At 49.4% G+C, this 20,634-nt stretch overlaps 1 protein-coding gene across 3 annotated transcripts in view; it reads right to left on the bottom strand.

Moving 5' to 3' along the window:
* Positions 1–1,335: 1,335 nt before the first annotated feature.
* The window catches only part of adcy5 (adenylate cyclase 5), a 110,332-nt gene continuing 91,033 nt past the window's right edge, over positions 1,336–20,634 (bottom strand). For all 3 annotated transcript variants that reach the window (XM_064329663.1, XM_064329662.1, XM_064329665.1), the window contains 11 exons: positions 19,136–19,233; positions 16,485–16,572; positions 14,734–14,850; positions 13,121–13,285; positions 11,990–12,165; positions 11,010–11,024; positions 10,548–10,680; positions 8,804–9,067; positions 7,896–8,100; positions 7,678–7,802; positions 1,336–4,627 (listed from right to left, as the gene is read on the bottom strand). In XM_064329663.1, the coding sequence (XP_064185733.1) occupies positions 4,499–4,627; positions 7,678–7,802; positions 7,896–8,100; positions 8,804–9,067; positions 10,548–10,680; positions 11,010–11,024; positions 11,990–12,165; positions 13,121–13,285; positions 14,734–14,850; positions 16,485–16,572; positions 19,136–19,233 (1,515 nt within the window). In that variant the 3' untranslated portion in view covers positions 1,336–4,498. The remainder of the gene's footprint in view (positions 4,628–7,677; positions 7,803–7,895; positions 8,101–8,803; positions 9,068–10,547; positions 10,681–11,009; positions 11,025–11,989; positions 12,166–13,120; positions 13,286–14,733; positions 14,851–16,484; positions 16,573–19,135; positions 19,234–20,634) is intronic.

Here is a 20,634-nt window from a genome sequence, read left to right as displayed (position 1 = left end):
ACACACACGGAGTACAGCAATCAGGAAATCAGTTAGTCTGACAAATCTATTTTTAGTCGCTTCTCCACTGAAGAGCAGTATTCATGTGTACCTGAAGCCATTCTACAGATATTTTTTTATTAGTATTATTTTTTGAAAATAAATCCCTACCTTCCACTCTAAGCGATCTGGGTCTTGGGCCATGTTTCACAAAACAGGATTAATGAATTAGCCGGATAACTGCGCTGAGTAAAAGCTGGAACTGTCCCAAATCTGGAACATGGACTGAAGTTAAAAAAAAGAGCTGTTCTGGGTTTTCCTCAGTGCAGTCATCCAGCTAACTCAGTAATCCAGCTAACTCAGTAATCCAGCTAACTCTGTAATCCAGCTAACTCAGTAATCCAGCTAACTCAGTAATCCAGCTAACTCAGTAATCCAGCTAACTCAGTAATCCAGCTAACTCAGTAATCCTGCTGCATAAAACAGGGTCCTGGAGATCTATAGTCCAGGAACAAACTCTTCAGCCAGTAGATGACTCGACAGGTGTAGGGTCACATAACCCAAATGATGTAATGAACTCCTTAGATCTGAGAAGGCCCCAGAAGCAGAACTGTTGTGGATCCAGACTGACTGGCTGCTGCTCTCTGACCCCTAAACTGAGGCAGAAACTCTCCAGCGTTTATTTTTACCTTTTTTTCTGCCACCACTCCATGGGCTGATCAGGCTGATTAATCAATCTGATAAAGATCCATTACACCTGGGCTGCCTCAACCCTGCTCCTGGAGATCTACCGTCCTGTAGGTTTTCATTTTAACCCTAATTTGGCACACCTGACTCTACTAACGCTAGCCTTTTTCAGCTCTGATCAGGAGTTGTTGCCTTTTTTTTTGTGGGCGGGGACCTACTCAAATTGTCAATGTTGGACACCCAATCAGCTGTCTTCATCACACACTGTTCATTATGATGCACATTAGAGAGCAGCAGGTGTCCAAAATGAGCACCAAACACTCATTATAACAAACATACTCATTACTGGAGCACACACTGAGCAGGTTCAGTGGAAAGTCAATTCCTTATTAATCTTCAGCCAATTATCTACAGAGACAAAGAAATGGAACTTTACGGTGTTCATGGAATTACCTTGATCTACATTAATTATCTTTGCTGTGACATCATTAATGTTTATGATTAAGAGGCGGGGAGCAAGAAGATCAACCTCACCATGCAGTCCTTCAGAAAGGAATATTCTTTTTTCTTCTTTTTGTGCATGTCCAAGGAAGATGAATGTAAATTTTCATACTGTGAAAGTATGAAATACAGCGACCTCATATAACATAATATGCACAATATTACAGATGATAATCCTCAGCATGTTTAACATAATTGTTTATTTTGATGTAAAAAAAAAAAAAAAAGAACAACAAGAAAAAAAAAACCATCATAGTGTTTTAAAATGGTGGGTGAGTGCAGATGAACAGGAGTCTGTGTTCTGTGCGGTCTGCATTTACAGATCTGCCCCTATAAAATCACGCCAGGGTCTTCCTCTGTTTCTGACACACATCCCACTGAGAGCACGATCAGAAAGCATCCTTCATAAAATACAGGAGAGAGGGAGAGCAGGGCAGTCCATGTGCACACTGCCTGCAACCCTCTCCCCAAACAGCAATGACCCACCCACGGGAAATCAACTCATATTTGTGTATATTCAGATTTAAGAAAAGGGGAAATTAAACTTAAAACTCCCATAGCTAATGTTGTTTGAAGGGGGGGGGGGGGTGGTAAAAAATTTTTTTTTTAAAACTCCAGCCTTATTACATCCCTACCACTGTACCGTTTCGCTGTGTCAGCGTTATTAACGTTTGTGTGGTTAGTGTTGGGCAGGAAGCTACGCTACACTGCTGTGCACCAGTAAGAGCACGATTACCATCATAACATCAGCAACACATTCCATTCACAGCGAGAAAATGAGCAAGAAAAAAACGAAACAATATGGCAACAAGAAAAGCTTCGGTGCCGATACCTTCCAGAAAGTGAAATAGCAAGGTGACAGAGTGATTTTGAAAGCATGGCAGGCCAACATTTTTAACAGAATGAGAAGCCACTAAAATGTTTTTGTTTTTTTGGTATAGTCAAACTGCTTTGAACCTGCCCGCATTCCCGTACCTTCACGTTTATGAAATTAATATTTAATATTTCCTTTTGGAATGTCAGACAGAAACCAATGAACCATCATTGCCAACAAAACATGTCTGGACATGTTTTAAAAGATAACACAGCCACATAAAGGTGATTCCGTTAAAAAGGGAGAAAAATAAGGTCAAATAAATGCCAACAATGAAACTGACCCTTATTAAAAAACTAAAACCAAATTATGTTTTAAATTCGTCAAGATGTACCTCAGGTATTTAAAAAGTGCTCGACTGTCATGTGTAATTTTATGCACATACGACAGACTAGTGTTAAAAAAAAATGGCAAAACAACCCACAGCAGGGTCCTGCAGAGCCACAGCGTCTGCTGGCTTTCACACACAACGCAGCTGGTTACCAAACAAACTCCCCTGACATGGGTTCTTGGGTCTAAACTGGTTCCTGATTTTAAGGTGAATACAAAACAAACAAAAAAAAACCCCAGCGTACCCCTACGGCCTTCTGGGGCTTGTATTCTTCACACAGCTGCTGGACAAAGGTCACACACGACAGTGGCAACACGCGATACGTTTTTTTTAAGATGGGTCTCCTACCTTGGCACATCAAAAAAATAAATATTCTTTATATTCTCTATTTCATATCTGACCACATATTGACATATCACGTTTGTTTTCCTTCCCCGTGCAGGTGGACTGCACGTGGGGCCTTGTTTTGCAGGATTGTAACACTGATGCATAAAATGGGCTGATGCAAGGCCACAGGACCGGAGCTTTGGGGGGGGGGGGGGGGTATGGGGGGTCCGCAGAAAGGCCTCTTTCTGGAGAAGTTTGCACATTCATCGGGTCGTACCATCTGATCCACCTGTGGGGGGGTCTGGGGGTGGACCTACAGCGCAGTGCAAATAAAACAGCTTTGATTAAGAGTCGACCCCCCCCCCGAAACAGGGCCTGGCTAGGGAACCCCAGCGAACGCCCGTAACACACGCGGAAGCAACCGGAACCAGAACCGGAAGCGACGCCGCGATCGACTCGCCGGGTCTGTTTCCGCACGTCTGCATTTCGGTTCACTGTCGTTCTCATCGCCCCCGGCAACAGCAGCAGTCTGAAGGAGCCGCAGTCCAAAATAAACGTTTTCTTTAAAAAGCACATTCAAGCTGACTGGGGGAGGTCCTGTGCTCACTCTGAGACTGCTTCATACACCCCCCCCCCCAAAAAAAATGGACCACCACCCCCCCCTCCTCAAAATAACACAGCAATGATTGCAATACAATTCTGTCACCTATGTACATCCAAATACACACTGGTGCTTATACAATTCTCTCTACTATATTATTGTACAAAATATAGAATCTCAAATATCTGCTAGATTTTGTTTTTGGAGTCAAAATACAAAATAACAAAAATAACAAAAAAAAAATAAAAAATACAAAAAGAAGCTTCTTTACATCGACTTTTTTTTGTATCTGAAAGTGTCTTCAGTTTCCGTGTGGGGGAGGGGGGCTGTGACAGAGTGCGGGACAGCCCGGTTTAAACCGGTCACTCAGACCCCCCCGCCTGGGGGCCCGCACCGGCTACCCCTCCTCCACCCCGAGCACAAGCGTGTTTGTGTCTGACGGTAAAACGCTGAGCCCAGGAGAGTGGTTCACAACGGGCTGATGACGTCTGAGACACCGTGCGCCATTTTGTTTAAGAGTAGGCCTGCACCCACACACACACACACACACACACACACGCGGATTTGACATCGCGGTTACTGTACCACCTGACAGCGTACAAAGAGGACGAGACTGTGTACACGGACCGTTTGCATATACACACACACACTGTTCTGCGTGTGTATGTGCGTCTCACGGTCCTTCCTGCAGGCTTCCTCCTTCGGTGGGAAGCGTTTGAGGGAAAATGGCGGAGCGCCTCCCTGCGTCTAGCGCTGCGTTTGAAGATCGGCCTGAGACCGACGGGGAGCATCAATTTCCTCTCTCGTCTGTAGAAACCGAGGAAACGGTTTATCAGTTTGCCAGCATGTGTGTGTGTGTGTATGTGTGTGTGTGTGCGCGTGCGTGTGTGCGTGTGTGTTTGCGCGTGTGTGCGCGCGTGTGTCTGTGCAGCAAGTCTGTAGAATTTCTTTGGTCTCTTCAGATAACCTGGCCACGCCCCCATCGGTGTCCCGCCTCAGCAGAGGGGCGGGGCCTCCTTCCTTCCTGATCCAATGATTGGCAGGTCACTGCGGTTAGAGGGGTGTTACCCAAGTGTCACGGGGGCGGAGCATGCCTGTGTCAGTCACACAGCCTCCTCCAGGTCCCAGCGCCAGATAGGTCCCTGGCCTGCTCCGCCATCGGAGCCACGCCCACAGAACGCCGACGTCCAATCGGGTGTTAGCTGCTGGGCGGACCCCCGTTCAGGAAGTAAGTCATCATTTCGCCTTTACCTTTGACCTTCACCACGCCGCGGCACTCCAGCGTGTAGTTATAGGAGTTCAGTACCTGGTACAGGTCCGTGGTCACCTGACAGAGAGATGGTTAACATGCAAGGCGTGAGGACACAATCAAATTCCGTCTCAGTGGAATGATGCATTCATTCACCCAATCATATCCAGAATGTTTCTACAATTGTCTTTTGACCAGTAATGGCAGGTAACTCAACTTGCATCCAAAATTGTAATATGTAGCATTTGGTAAATAAATAGTAGTCCCTGAGGAACTGAACTGCCTGCCTCATATTCACATACTGCAATATAAGACCTCCAAAGAGTCAAATTATGTGATGATTCACACTTGATAGTGCTTTAAAAAGAAAATCTTTTGAAATCTATTGGAATAGTCCAATTCGCAAAATTGGGCTACCTGGAAGATGGAATTGCAGGGGTGTTCTGTGTTCAAGCAGTACATTTAGCATCTTAGCCTCTTACTTTTAAAATAATTTGTGCTTACACAGACAGACGCTTGTAGGGAATCTTGGCAGCGAATAACAGTATTTAATGTCTTTTAGTCGCAGCCATTGAGAAAAAAAGCATCAGCACACAGTCATTGCTAATAGACTTGATTCTAAATCACCTACAGAAAGCAATTTAGCTTGAAAAATGGACATATTTCATTAGCTGTAAAAGCAAAAGGAATGAATTAATCTTCTTTAGATTTGGAAACTTCCCATTGCTTTTCAAGGACAGTGAGAAGTTGGAGTACTTTCTATGACTTTTTCCCCCATGCCACTCGATAACGCTTACAATGATACTCAAAGAGAAAGGCTGGACCTCCACACTCCTAAATCAAACAGAACTGCCAACATGAGAGTGTGTGCATATGTGTGTATGTGTCTGTGTGTGTGTGTGCATATATGTGTGTGCCTATGCGTGCATGCAAGTGTGTGTGCATGCGTGTGTGTGTGTGCATGCGTGCGAGTGTGTGTATGTGTGTTTGTCTGTGTGCGTGTGTATATGCGCAGGTGTGTGTGTATGTACACAGGTGTGTGTGTATATGTGCACGCAGGTGCGCATGTGTGTGTGTGTATATGTGCATGCAGGTGCGTGGGTGTGTGTGTGTACACAGGTGTATGTGTGTATATGTACACAGGTGTGTGTGTGTTTGTGTGTGTGTGTGTGTGTGTGTGTGTGTGTGTATGTACGCATGTGCGTGTGTGTATGTGTGTGTGTACACAGGTGTGTGTATGTGTGTGTGTGTATGTACGCAGGTGTGTGTGTGTGTGCGTGTATGTGTATATGTACGCAGGTGTGTGTGTGTATGTGTGTGTATGTACGCAGGTGTGTGTGTGTGTGTGTGTGTGTGTGTGTATGTGCGTGTGTACGCAGGTGTGTGTGTATGTACAGGCGTGTGTGTGTGTGTATGTACGCAGGTGTGTGTGTGTGTATGTGTGTGTATATGTACGCGGGTGTGTGTGTGTGTATGTGTATATGTACGCAGGTGTGTGTGTGTGTGTATGTGTATATGTACACAGGTGTGTGTGTGTATGTACGCGGGTGTGTGTGTATGTACAGGTGTGTGTGTGTGTGTATGTACGCAGGTGTGTGTGTGTGTATGTGTGTGTATATGTACGCGGGTGTGTGTGTGTGTATGTGTATATGTACGCAGGTGTGTGTGTGTGTGTATGTGTATATGTACACAGGTGTGTGTGTGTATGTACGCAGGTATGTGTGTATGTACAGGTGTGTGTGTGTGTGTGTATGTACGCAGGTGTGTGTGTGTGTGTGTGTGTGTGTGTGTGTACGCAGGTATGTGTATATGTACGCAGGTGTATGTGTGTGTGTACACAGGTGAGTGTGTGTGTGTGTACAGGTGTGTGTGTGTGTGTGTGTATATGTACAGGTGTGTGTGTATGTGCGTACGCAGGTGTGTGTGTATGTACAGGTGTGTATGTGTGTATGTACAGGTGTGTGTATGTGAGTGTGTGTATGTGTGTATGTACAGGTGTGTGTGTGTGTGTATGTGTGTGTATATGCGCGCAGGTGTGTGTATGTACAGGTGTGTGTGTGTGTGTGTGTATGTACAGGTGTGTATGTGTGTGTATATGTACACAGGTGTATGTGTGTGTGTATGTGTATATGTACGCGGGTGTATGTGTGTGTGTGTATGTGTGTGTGTATGTACAGGTGTGTGTGTATGTACAGGTGTGTGTATGTGAGTGTGTGTATGTGTGTATGTACAGGTGTGTATATGTACGCGGGTGTGTGTGTGTACAGGTGTGTGTGTGCGTGTGTACGCAGGTGTGTGTGTATGTGTGTGTATGTACAGGTGTGTGTGTGTATGTGTGTATGTACAGGTGTGTATGTGTGTACGCAGGTGTGTGTATGTACAGGTGTGTATGTGTGTGTGTACGCAGGTGTGTGTGTATGTACAGGTGTGTGTATGTACAGGTGTGTGTGTATGTACAGGTGTGTGTGTATGTACAGGTGTGTGTATGTACAGGTGTGTGTGTATGTACAGGTGTGTGTGTATGTACAGGTGTGTGTGTGTATGTGTGTATGTACAGGTGTGTGTGTGTGTGTATGTGTGTGTGTGTGTACAGGTGTGTGTGTATGTACAGGTGTGTGTATATGTACAGGTGTGTGTATGTACAGGTGTGTGTGTATGTACAGGTGTGTGTGTATGTACAGGTGTGTGTGTGTGTATGTGTGTGTATATGTACGCGGGTGTATGTGTGTGTGTGTACAGGTGTGTGTATGTGTGTATGTACACAGGTGTGTGTGTGTGTATGTGTGTGTATATGTACGCGGGTGTATGTGTGTGTGTACGCAGGTGTGTGTGTGTGTGGGTGTGTGTGTATATGTACGCGGGTGTGTGTGTATATGTACGCGGGTGTGTGTGTATGTACAGGTGTGTATGTGTGTGTATGTACAGGTGTGTGTGTATGTACAGGTGTGTGTGTGTATGTACAGGTGTGTGTGTGTGTGTGTGTATGTGTATGTGTGTGTGTATGTACAGGTGTGTGTGTGTATGTGTGTATGTACAGGTGTGTGTGTGTATGTGTGTGTGTACAGGTGTGTGTGTAAGTGTGTGTGTATATGCGCCAGGTGTGTGTGTGTGTATGTACAGGTGTGTACCTGTATGCGCTCCGGCACGCCGGTGCTGTCCATGCGGCTCGCCACGTTCACCGTGTTCCCCCAGATGTCGTACTGCGGCTTCCGCGCCCCGATGACCCCCGCCACCACGGGGCCCATGTTCAGCCCTGCGGACGCACGGACAGACACACGGACACGGTCAGCGAGGCTCCGCCCCCACGCGCGGCTCCCAGCCAATCGGGGGGCCCTCCCTCCCTCACCTATCTTCATCTTGAAGTTGTTGAAGGAGTGCTCGTTGATGTACTTCATCTGGTCCATGAGCCGCATGGCGTAGTCAGCCAGCGCGCGGATGTGCGTGCGCCCCGCCCGGTCGTACGTGGAGTCGTTCAGGCCCGACGCCGCCATGTACGTGCTGCCGATGGTCTTTATCTTCTCCAGCTGCCGGAACTGGTCCTCGCTGATGATCTGGAGAGGGGAGGGAGGGAGGGGGGATGAGAGAGAGGAGAAGGAGGAGGAGGAGGAGAGAAGGGGATGGAGAGAGAGAGAAAGAGAAGGGGGAAGCAAGGAGGAGTGAGGAAGTCGGGGAGATAAGTCAGTCTAACTGAGCGCTGGGGAGAACCTGACTGAAGAGAAACTGATTGTACATGAGCAGTTCAGGCTATGGAACAGAATGCAGACACACAGCTGTACACAGACACACACAGACACACAGCATTACACACACAGACACACAGCACTACACACAGACACACACAGACACACAGCATTACACACACAGACACACAGCGCTACACACAGACACACACACACAGACAGACACAGACAGACACAGACACACACACACACACACACAGACACACACACACACAGCGCTACACGCAGACACACACACACACACAGACACACACCACACACACACACACACACACACACACAGACACACAGTGCTACACACAGACACACACACACAGGCACACACAGACACACACACACACACACACACACACGCCAGACACCCCGCACACACAGACACACACAGACACACACACACACAGACACACACACACAGCAGCACACAACACAGCGCTACACACACACACACAGACACACAGACACACACACACACACACACACACAGCGCTACACAGGGCGCTACGCGCGGCGCTACCTCGTCGAAGTCGGCGATGATCTCGTTGAGCAGCCTCAGGCACTCCACGCCCTCGTTGTTGGCCTCCAGCTCCACGTAGAACTCGGAGAAGTTGCTGATGGAGGCGAACATGACGGCCACGCACTCGCAGGACTGGTAGTACAGCTCGTCGTTGCGCCGCTCCCGCGCCAGGAAGTGCGCCGCCACGTCCTTGGGCAGGATGTTGTGCAGCAGGCGCCGGTTGTAGGCCTGCAGCTCCTCCATCTCCTCCTTCTCCTCCGTGGCCTGTGGGGGGGGGGGGGGGGGTCAGCATGTCAGTCAAGCACAGCCCACCTAGTGCTCCTCCATCTCCTCCATGGTGTGTGGGGGGGGTAGGCGGAGCATTTTAGCTGTGGGGGGGGGGGGGGGGGGGGAAAGGTTAGCATGTCAGTCAAGCACAGCCCACCTAGTGCTCCTCCATCTCCTCCATGGCCTGTGTGTTTGGAGGGGGGGGGGAGGGAGGTCAGCATGTCCGTCAAACAAGTGCCCCGCCTCTCTGCCGTGGTACTTTGCTCCTGATTGGCTGGACTTGGTAGAACCCGTGTTCCGCAGAGCTATGATGCAACAACAGGCTCCTCCCTTTGGAACACTTGGCACAGGTTTGCTGTTGATGTCTCATTTCACACCCGTTAATGACGGGGAGTTTAATGGCTGACCGCTATGTTTTTCATGAACATGAACACTCACTGGCCTTCCATGACTAAACACAAAGCTCTGCACATCACACTTAAGATTTTACCATGTTTACATGATTTCATATGAAGCGGTGGTGAACGTATTTCATTATGAACTTCTACTCAGTAGGAAATAAGACCCTTTCTGAGATTCAACCCCTTATTTAAAGTAAACAAATCCTGAAAAACCGAACAACGAATAATCCAGAATGTCAGGGTGTACAAGTCCTCTTTTAATCAGGTGTATTCTATGGCATAAAAACCCCTTATGATTCAGTATGAACGGCTATTCAAGTTCAGTCATGAAAGGTTTAAATAAGTCCTCTGCACATAAGCAGAAAGGTAAGGACCTGAAAGAAATGGCTCTCAGCTAAATCGCAATCCAATATCCCCCATCCCCGGCCTTTTTATGAGATTTATTTCAGGCGATGTCATTACACTGAAACCTACACAGCGAGAGGAAAATAGCACCTGAGAGTCTGTCTTAATCTACCTTCACCTTGTGCAACGGCGTATTTCTAGTGTACCCCAAAGGAGCTAAAATTAAGTAGAGATGCCAGGAAGAAGCAGAGATGTCAGGAGGAAGTAGAGATGCCAGGAGGAAGCAGAGATGTATGGAGGAAGTGGAGATACCAGGAGGAAGTGGAGATACCAGGAGGAAGTAGAGATGCCAGGAGGAAGCAGAGATGTATGGAGGAAGTGGAGATACCAGGAGGAAGTGGAGATGCCAGAGAATAGATCAGAGGAAGTAGAGATACCAGGAGGAAGTAGAGATGTCAGGAGAAAGTAGAGATGCCAGGAGGAAGCAGAGATGTCAGGAGGAAGTAGAGATGTCAGGAGGAAGCAGAGATGTCAGAAGGAAGTAGAGATGTCAGGAGGAAGTGGAGATGCTTGGAGGAAGTAGAGAGGTCAGGAGGAAGTGGAGATGCTTGGAGGAAGTAGAGAGGTCAGGAGGAAGTGGAGATGCTTGGAGGAAGTAGAGAGGTCAGGAGGAAATGGAGAGAAATAATGGGCGGGGCTACTGAGTCTGTGCAGCACACGTGCAGATGTACCTGCAGCTTCCACAGGAAGTCCAGCCGGGCAGTGGACTCCACCTGCTGGGCGTGCAGGTAGAGGGCCAGGACGAAGACCGTCAGCACCACGGGCGTCACGATCTTCAGAGGAACTCTTGAGTTCTCTACGGAGCTGCCGTTCAGAGAGAGAGAGAGATAAACACCACACACACACACACACACACACACACACACACACACATATACACACACACACACACACACACATATACACACACACACACACACACGCACACACATACACACACACGCACACACAAACACACACACACCCACAAACACACACAAACGCATGCACACACACACAAACACACGCACACACACAAACGCATGCGCACACACACAAACACATACACGCACACACACAACAATCTCACTCAACACTAATGCTACCATTACACCAATATGACATTGTGTAGCATGACCAAGAGCTCATCTTACCATGTTCCATTCTCCCTGCAAAGAGGGGACAGAGAGAGAGGAGAGAGATGGAGAGAGGAGAGAGAGAGAGAGTGCATGTCAGAGATTTAAAAGCTACATCCATCCATGGCTTCATTATGTAAATGGATAAAAACAACAGGAGTTCCTCTTGCAAAAAAAAAAAAAAAAAAAAAGAACAGGCCAAGGCAGCATCAATCCATTACCGAGGACATCCATTATCATTGACTGCGATGCGCCAGCAGAGTAAAGACTGTGTAATTGAATTAAACGTCTCTGCTTTGCGCCTGCAGAATGAATCTCCGGTCTGTGTGAGGTAACCTTGTGGCAGGATATTAGTCTTTCAGAGAGCAGCCCAGAGGAAGATAAACACATCCACTGATGCTGCCTTCCATCTCTGTCTTACCAGGGGAAAACCGGCAGGTGACGCCTGGCCTATAAGGTCATTCGAGTCACTCAGAGATGCAGATTCAAACACTGCAGGAGTTTCCCATCATGCAGTGCACCAGTGGATCACTGCTGTTTTCAACTCCTGAGGCAAATGTCCCCCCACACCCTGCAGTTCCCGTCTGGTCTACTGCCCCTCCCTCCTCGCTGGCCTGGTGCTGTAGCTCCCTGACCCTCCAGCTGCCAGCTCTTACCCTCGGGATGGTAATGATAAAGATAAGTCAGCTGTGTGATGGTATTTACACTTCTGTGTTCAATACTAACTGTTGGTTTGTTTTGCTAACTTTACACATATTGATTATGAACGGGCCTCCTGTGGCTCCTTGGATACGCTGCAATTTTGTATTCCGGAGACTAACAGCACAGTTCTCCACTTTTGTAGGTCACTCAGGATAAGAGTGCTTGCCAAGTAATTTTCCTAAAATGTAATGCCACTGTTGTGGGAGTAGGGGGTGGAGGTGTGTTGGGGGATTGAGATTGGAGGTGTACTGGGGGGTGGAGGTGAGTGGGGGGGGGGGGTTAAGGCGTTGGCTCACATGGCGTTGGCCGTCACCAGCAGGTCCACGTTGTCAAAGAGGCTGACGACGGGCACCTCGAGGATGAGGATGTACAGCAGCTCGATGAAGAGCATGAGGAAGAGCTTCCCAATGCTGCTGATCTGCAGGAAGACTGAGCAGGCCAGCAGACTCAGGAGCACACAGGAGGAGAAGTACTGCGGGGGGGGGGGGGGAGGGAGGGGAGGGAGAGAGGAGGAGAGAGAGGGGAGAAGAAGGGAGAGAAAGAGGGGAAGGAGAGGGATAAAGAGGGAGTGAGTGAGGAGAAAACAGAGATGGAGAATGAGGGAGGAAGAAAGGGAGAGAGGGGGAAAGAAGGGGGGAAGAGAGGGAGGGAGAGAGGAGGAGAGAGAGGGGAGAAGAAGGGAGAGAAAGAGGGGGAGGGAGTGAGTGAGGGAGAAACAGATGGAGAATGAGGGAGGAAGAAAGGGAGAGAGGGGGAAAGAAGGGGGAAAGAGAGGGAGGGGGAGAGAGAGGGAGGGAGAGAGTGCAGAGAGAGCATTACTTATGGGCACAGCCTCTATTTGAGAGGTGGCTTGTGGGAGCTTATCTCGTGAGATGGGCTGAGTTTTACTTTATTGTAAAGCAGAATGGACTCGTACCACAGAAAGCTGTGCTGTGTAGTAAATCACACGGGGCTGTACTTTACTAAGACCAGGCAATTCATTTTTGTCCCCTGTAGGGGACATACGTATCTGGCCTTAATCTGAAGAACTATATATTCCACTGTGCTGAAGCGTACACTACAGGCCACATTCAGTAAAAACACAATGTGATATTTCTGAAAAATACTTTTACGGCAACTTGTTTTTGTCATCCAAGACACTCCTGTCATGTCAAAATAATTAAAATATTACACCAGAAGGGGGGGTGGGGTCTCCACCAGAGGAGGTGAGGTCTACACCGGGTGGGGTGTGGTCTACACCAGAAGGGGTGGGGTCTACACCAGAGGGGTGGGTCTACACGAGTGGGTGGGGGTCTACACAAGGTGGGTCTACACCGGAGGTGGTCCGGAGTCTACACCGGTGGTGGGGTCTACACCAGAGGGAGTCACGTGGGTGGGTCTACACCGGAGGTGTGGACGTGGGGTCGGAGTCACCAGGGCGTTAACACCTCAGGAAAGTTGCAGTTGAAGGAGCCGCTCCCACAGAAGCCCTCCAGCGTGTGGAGGGTGTAGTTAAGGGCGGAGTTATGGACGTGGCAGGCGTTGACGCTGCCGCTGCTGACGTTGAACTCCAGGGCCAGGCAGGTGCGGATGTCGCTGGTGCTGCAGGTGAACTGGCGGACGGACACACAGGCAAGAGAGGCACGCAGGGAGAGGGGTCAAACTCGGGACGGGACAGGGGCGAGGGGACGGGGTTCACTCATGAAAGTTTTGTTTCATTATCCTTGCTTAGTTATCAGTCTATAACAGCTACTTTACTACATATCGCATGTGTTTACATTTCTTTTTCATTTGCTCCTAATCTTTGGGAAAACAATTATGTTTGCAGACCCGTCTCAGTGTTGCAACCTTCTCAGTGATGAGAGCATAGACTTCACACACTGCTCATTTTCACCAGCTGAGGAGAGCCCTGTGTGTGTGTGTGTGTGTGTGTGTGTACGCAGGGCCCTGTGTGTGTGTGTGTGTGTGTGTGCGTGTGTGACGCAGGGCCCTGTGTGTGTGTGTGTGTGTGTGTGTGCGTGTGTGTACCGCAGGGCCCTGTGTGTGTGCGTGTGTGTACCGCAGGGCCCTGTGTGTGTGTGTGTGTGTGTGTGTGAGGCCTGTGTGGGCTGGTACAGGGCCCTGTGTGTGTGTGTGTGTGTGTGTGTGAGGCAGCCAGCCCGCAGGTCCCTAAATGACCAGCTGCTTGCTGCTGTACAGCGACACAAACACTCGCGCCAGCTGAAGCTCTCGCTCAGACACGGTGTGCATAACACAACAGGCTGGGGAAGATCAGAGGTGCAAAATCCAGGTTCAGAGAGCACAATTCCTCTCTCGAATTTTGTTCCAGACACCTGGATGTGCTAATTAGCACAATTCCTCAGCCAGGAGGTAGAGCTAATTAGCGAAATCAGCTGGCCGAGTTCACGGGCGGAAGAAACACATGGCGGGACTTTGCCTTTCTGACCCCCGCACTCTCCACCTCTGGGGAAGAGCCGCACGCTGCGGCGCACAGGACGACCGCTCGGCCAGGAGCCCCCGCAACACTTCACCGTGTCAGTCAGGTGTTTAACGGAGGCGTCGCTGTACCCGTTAGGCCGGAAACATAACCTGCGCGAGCATGTGAACGTAAAGCCGACACACTGCAAACGCACGGCCCGGCTGCACATACTCAGCGTGCGTTCTTATCCCCCTGTGGAGCCAATAACGACCTGAGTCCTCAAGGGGGCGATACAGAGCAGCTGTGAAAAGACTGAGCGGAAAAAAAAGCACGAATTGCAGAAGACTGCTTCATCCTGTCGCTGCCCGCTATGGCGCCCCCTCGCTGCGACGCTCGACACTGCAGCTCGCACTTTGCGTTGGGTTAAGAATTTCAGGTGACACATTTTAGAATGCAACAATGCGTGAAACCAACTTTGCGTACCAGGAAGTGACTGCGTTCCAGGAAGTGACTGCGTTCCAGGAAGTGACTGCGTTCCAGGAAGTGACTGCGTTCGCATGCTTCCTTTTGTGAAAGCATGTTTCGGGCCTTAGGTGTTTAAGGATGGGGACACTGTAACGGGCGAGACGAGGCGGGACTCACGATGTTGATGAAGGCAGACAGAAAGACCAGGATGATGGTGAAGACTCCCACCAGCGTGCTGTTGATCCTGGACTGGACGATCTTTTTAGAAAGCGTCTGCAGAGGCACTGGGAACAGCTGGGAGGAGAAGAGAGGCTGACTGGTTTATACCGGTTTATACTGGTGATCAACCGACAACTCAGACTCTTCATTTGCCTGGTCAGTCAGCAGGAAGTCAATTTGATTTTGGTCCCAAGTTGGATCACTGCAGTAACTAGAAAGCAAAAAAGTAAAGTTCTAATTTCGCAACTGTATCCATATCAGGCTATATAAAATTTAAGGGCTGCCCGCATTCTCCCACGAGTAATCAAATTTTGTCTAAATGAGTGTGTCGCACAGTAATAAGACATCATAACTGAAATCCCTCGCAGGCTATTTGCTTATAGAACACACTCACAAACTCTTCACTAATTTAAGTTTATGGCGTTCCCCTGTATATGCCAGCAGTGGTGCTGTGGCAGTGGTGCAAAACCATCAGAATGGGCCAATCAGCGGAAGGGAACGCTGCGTCTGCACCCAGACGAGGGAGTCATAGCAACACACCGTCTGCTTCCGCCCCGCGTGGAACTACAGCGCCACCGTGTGGAGCTACAGTGCCACTGCGTGGAACTACAGCGCCACCGTGTGGTCTCACGGTCAACCAGCAGGGCTTGTAACCTGAAGGCTGCAGCATGATTCCAAAATGGCGGCCCAGTGATCTCATCCCCTGTCGTTAGCGGCCGTTGCCCACGGTGACCCTCCAGGGGAACCCTTATCGAAGCAAAGCTTGGTGGTTGCCTGGGCGACGCAGTGTAATGCACAACAGATTCCTTCTGAAGCTCCCTCAGCTCCTGCCCCCCCCCTTCAAAGACCGAGGGGAACAGCCCCCCCCCCCCCGGTGAACAATGCCCACTTGAGCCAGCCGGATTAACAGCACTGCACACAGAGTGGACACACTTGCTTCTCTAATCCTCTTGGGGGGGGTGGGGGGTGGGGGGGACTGGGGGCTAGGGGCACAGCTCGATATGGCACAACAGTGAAAAGTGTACAAAACACCAACAGCGAGGTCTGGAACCGGCCCCAGAACCCCCCCCCCCCCCAAAATAAGCGCTGTGCAGACGTGGGGGGGGGGGGGGGTGCTGGTGCTAAACCAGGAGGAAAAATGGAGCGTTTCAACAACGAAAAAACAGCCCTGTAATTTTGGAGAATGTATACGCAGGAAAGACTTCACAAAGGTGAAATACAGGGCCTTCAAAAACAGCCGAAGACCGAAGGCTCGATATTGCAAAAGAAACATCGCAGTCACCTGAAAATGTATTTTAATCAGTAGGAAAAGCTATTGAATTTTTTTACCTGTGTTGTAAAAAGAGCACGACTCACTTGAACCAGACCATGTGACCCGGCATAAACAAAATGGAACTCTGCACCACATGACCTGGGAGGCACTGCATTTCCACCAATCACTTCGCACCACTCAAATGATGCTACAAACAGGTCTCATTGGTTTCACATTGCCCCAGTAAACAACGCCCACTCTGAGCTGTTCTGCCGGTTACTGCGCCATTGTAGCACTGCCTACGATGTGCCCTGCTCTTCCGGGGTAAAGACACACTGCCGTGGCATTCTGGGAAATGTAGTTCTTCAGGGTTTCGCTTTGGGGCTACTTAGATATTCTCATGTTCTGTGGTGTAAAAAACAGAGAGAGGAGGAAGAGGAGGAAGAAGAGGACTCACCCGGAAGCAGGAGTACACCGCTGTGACGAACATCACCGCGAGCAGCAGAATCAGACAGGTCACATAGAATCCCACCATCAGAGTGGAGCTGAGAGAGAGAGAGAGAGAGAGAGATATGAGTGAGAGAGAGAGATATGAGAGAGGGAGAGATATATATATATAGAGAGAGAGATGAGAGAGAGAAAGAGAGAGAGATATGAGAGAGGGAGAGATATATGAGATATACATATATATATATAGAGAGAGAGAGATGAGAGAGAGAGATATGAGAGAGGGAGAGAAAGAGAGATATGAGAGGGACAACAGAGAAAGAAAGAGTGGCGTGAGCAATCAGACAGAAAAAGGAAGAGGAGGAGAAGACAAAGCGAGCAGTCAAGGACAGAGATGAGAGAGAGAGCTACAGTAACACCAGAGCAAGGAGAAAAAAAGGTGACTGCGAGGGCAACATAGGCTAGAGGGAGAGAGAAAAAAACGAGTGAAGAGAGAGACACAATGAAATATGTGGAAAGAGAGGCGTGGGGTGTGGAGAAAGGGATGATGAAGGGGAGAGGGGGTGTGAGCGGGGGCGGCGGGGGCGACGGTGTTGGCGGCTCTCGGCGCTTCTCCATCACGCCGCTGACAGAAATACCGCCGCGGCGGGGTGACAGGAAGCTCCGTAACCTTCGCCGTCCGCAGCGTTCACGCCGCCGCCGCCGCCTGCCTTTCGCCGCGTTTTTATCGGGCCGGGCGGAGAGACGGCGGCTCATCTGTATTCTCCTGCTCGCGCTCCTGCGCGCCTCCCAACAGTAAACAAACATCAGCTCAGTACTCAGTTCAGTGTCCGCGCTGCACAGCGCCAAGCGGAGCCGGGCCTGGAGCCAGAGCTGTCCCGGTCCCGGCAGGGATCTGGGATCTGGGATCCGGCTCCGGTGGGAACGGGAGGTTTCACTCCCAGCACCAGACTTCCCAAAAAAAAAAAACCCATCCGCTTTCAACCCACACAAGAGTCTGAAGCCGAGAGTTTCCCCAACTGTCCTCGTAACGACACCGTGACGTCCAAGGTCATTACGACACAAACACAACGTTGTTTCGGGCACTCTGTTTAATTTAAGCTAAAGGACATGCGTGCATGTTATTTTGAGAGCCAAGGTAAGCCTATATAAAGTTTGGACAATTGCCCACTGATCCATGTCATTCTAATGTGGATTGAAGTTACTCTATTGTGTTATAGAGTTATTTAAGGAATCACGGTTTTAGTTCCCATAGCAACTACAGAGATGCTTCTGGAATTCCTGCTAGCCTGATAACATACAGTAAGTTTCAATTCGACCTCCACAAACACACCTAAGAGACACTGATGCAACAGCAGCGTAGATGTTAGACGGTTAGATCTGTGTTTTCACATATACGGCCTTATCTGAACTGAAATATACGTAGACGACGCTCTCCTTCAGGTGTACGCTGAAGGACGAGATAAAGAGGTCTCACTCAGCACTCAGCAGGCCTTACCATGGAACCACACCCTTACCGCAGAACCACGCCCTTACTGCAGAACCACACCCTTACCACAGAACCACGCCCTTACGCAGAACCACACCCTTACTGCAGAACCACGCCCTTACCGCAGAACCACGCCCTTACTGCAGAACCACACCCTTACTGCAGAACCACACCCTTACCGCAGAACCACACCCTTACAAGCAGAACCACACCCTTACCGCAGAACCACGCCCTTACTGCAGAACCACGCCCTTACTGCAGAACCACGCCCTTACCGCAGAACCACGCCCTTATTGCAGAACCACGCCCTTACCGCAGAGCCACGCCCTTACTGCAGAACCACGCCCTTACGAGCAGAACCACACCCTTACTGCAGAACCACGCCCTTACTGCAGAACCACACCCTTACTGCAGAACGCCTACCCAACACGCCCTTATGCAGAACCACGCCCTTACCGCAGAACCACGCCCTTATGCAGAACCACGCCCTTACCGCAGAGCCACGCCCTTACTGCAGAACCACACCCTTACAGCAGAACCACAGCCCTTACTGCAGAACCACCCCTTACCGCAGAACCACCCTTACCGCAGCACACCCTACCGCAGAACCACACCACCCAGAACACCCTTACTGCAGAACCACAGCCCTTACCGCAGAACCACGCCCATACCACAGAACCACACCCTTACCACACAACCACGCCCTTACCGCAGAACCACACCCTTACCGCAGAACCACGCCCTTACCGCAGAACCACGCCCTTACTGCAGAATCACGCCCTTACCACAGAACCACACCCTTACCGCAGAACCACGCCCTTACTGCAGAACCACACCCTTACTGCGGAACCACACCCTTACCGCAGAACCACGCCCTTACTGCAGAACCACGCCCTTACCGCAGAACCACACCCTTACCGCAGAACCACACCCTTACCGCAGAACCACGCCCTTACTGCAGAACCACGCCCTTACCGCAGAACCACGCCCTTACCGCAGAACCACACCCTTACCGCAGAACCACGCCCTTACTGCAGAACCACGCCCTTACTGCAGAACCACGCCCTTACCGCAGAACCACACCCTTACCGCAGAACCACGCCCTTACCGCAGAACCACATCCTTACCGCAGAACCACAACTGATACAGAGACGAGACGGTACTGCTCTTACCGCGGAACCACGATGATCTGGATGAAGCAGATGAAGAGGAAGACGAGGGAGGCGCAGGCCACATACGCGCCGAACCTGGAGTCCACCTGCTTAGAGTACTGAGAGAGGGAGGGGGGAGAGAGCGAGAGAGAGAGAGAGAGAGAGAGAGGGAGGGAGGGGGGGGAGGGAGAGAGAGTGGAAGTCAAATGACAGATTTTATCATAAAACGTAAAACTACCCAGACAGAAAAGCGTGCGTTTATCACTCCATATTCATCATGCAATGCATCATCGCTAAATCATCATCTTTCACAGCTCCACTCCGCTCTCCTCATCATTTACATACCAGAACATTCACTCACATCTCACACAGCATTCATAAATTCACACACGTGTGTACACTGTGCAGACACGTTTGCTCATAACTGCACATATGTACCATTTCAGAACAGTACATAAAAACATCACAAAGCAGTAGAACGTTTTACAAATGACTGTATACGTTCATCAATATATATATATAACTCCCACCATGTAATGAACTTAAAATTCAACGTTGCACAGTAATACAATATTGTGCAATGTCCAGCATTTAATCAACTCTTACAGAGCATATATGGTCCCTACTGAACTCATATCTCAGATACTCTGTTACAGCTGAATTTACTCCATGCATTTTACTGTGCGTAAACGTAACTCAGAAATAAGTATCTTCATCTGAACGTTAACAGAAGCTTCTGTGACTTCCGTAAGAAGCAGCGTAAGCCTACGCTGGGTACAGAAGTAATCCGTTATCAGCATTCATCATCGCGTTTAGACGATCATCAGATCATCACCAGGTCATAGAGCTCCATGCACATTTCCTGGTCATTATCCATCTGAGGTAATAATGGCGATAAAAAAAATATTATCGTGGAGCTGGAGAGCCGCCAGATTTCCAGCTCAGCGTTTGTTATTGAGAAGCTCAAGGCCGCTGTGAATGCAGGTAACGTGCCAAAGCGAGGACAGGAGATAACTTCACCGCGGCGTACTGCGGGAAAACTGGGCTGGGAAGACCTATTCAAACAGATTTATTCAGTGAAAGTCTGGCATCTGGATACAGCAGTCTGAAAAAGCAGCATCCAGAGACGGCTGTGGGGATTGGGTGTTTACACCGCAGTAGCAAAAAAAAAAAAGTTTAAAAAAAAAGAGACTTTTCAGAAGCCCTGGATGAAAAGTAAAAAAAGAAACATTCACGACACTTGGGACTGTGCTGTGATTAAAACTTAACCAGTTAGACTGCAGAAAACAAACAGCATCTATAATCAGGAAGCTATCCTCACGCTACGCCCTGCTATACAAACCTGCCCTGCTCCAGTTCGGCTTGTCGGGTCTTAAGAAGAGCCAACTCTGCCTGCCCCAAAAATAAAACTGATACAGTGCTGCCTGTTTTCTTTTTTTTTTTTGTTTTTTTTGAGTACTTTACCCAAAACACAAAGGCACTGGAGAGCCCTACCCATAACCCCCTGCTGTCCAGCCCAA

The sequence above is a fragment of the Anguilla rostrata genome, chromosome 3, assembly GCF_018555375.3.
Source record: "Anguilla rostrata isolate EN2019 chromosome 3, ASM1855537v3, whole genome shotgun sequence".
NCBI lineage: Eukaryota > Metazoa > Chordata > Actinopteri > Anguilliformes > Anguillidae > Anguilla > Anguilla rostrata.
Note: the sequence above shows the minus strand (reverse complement) of the source record. Positions and strands in the feature narration are given on the sequence as shown.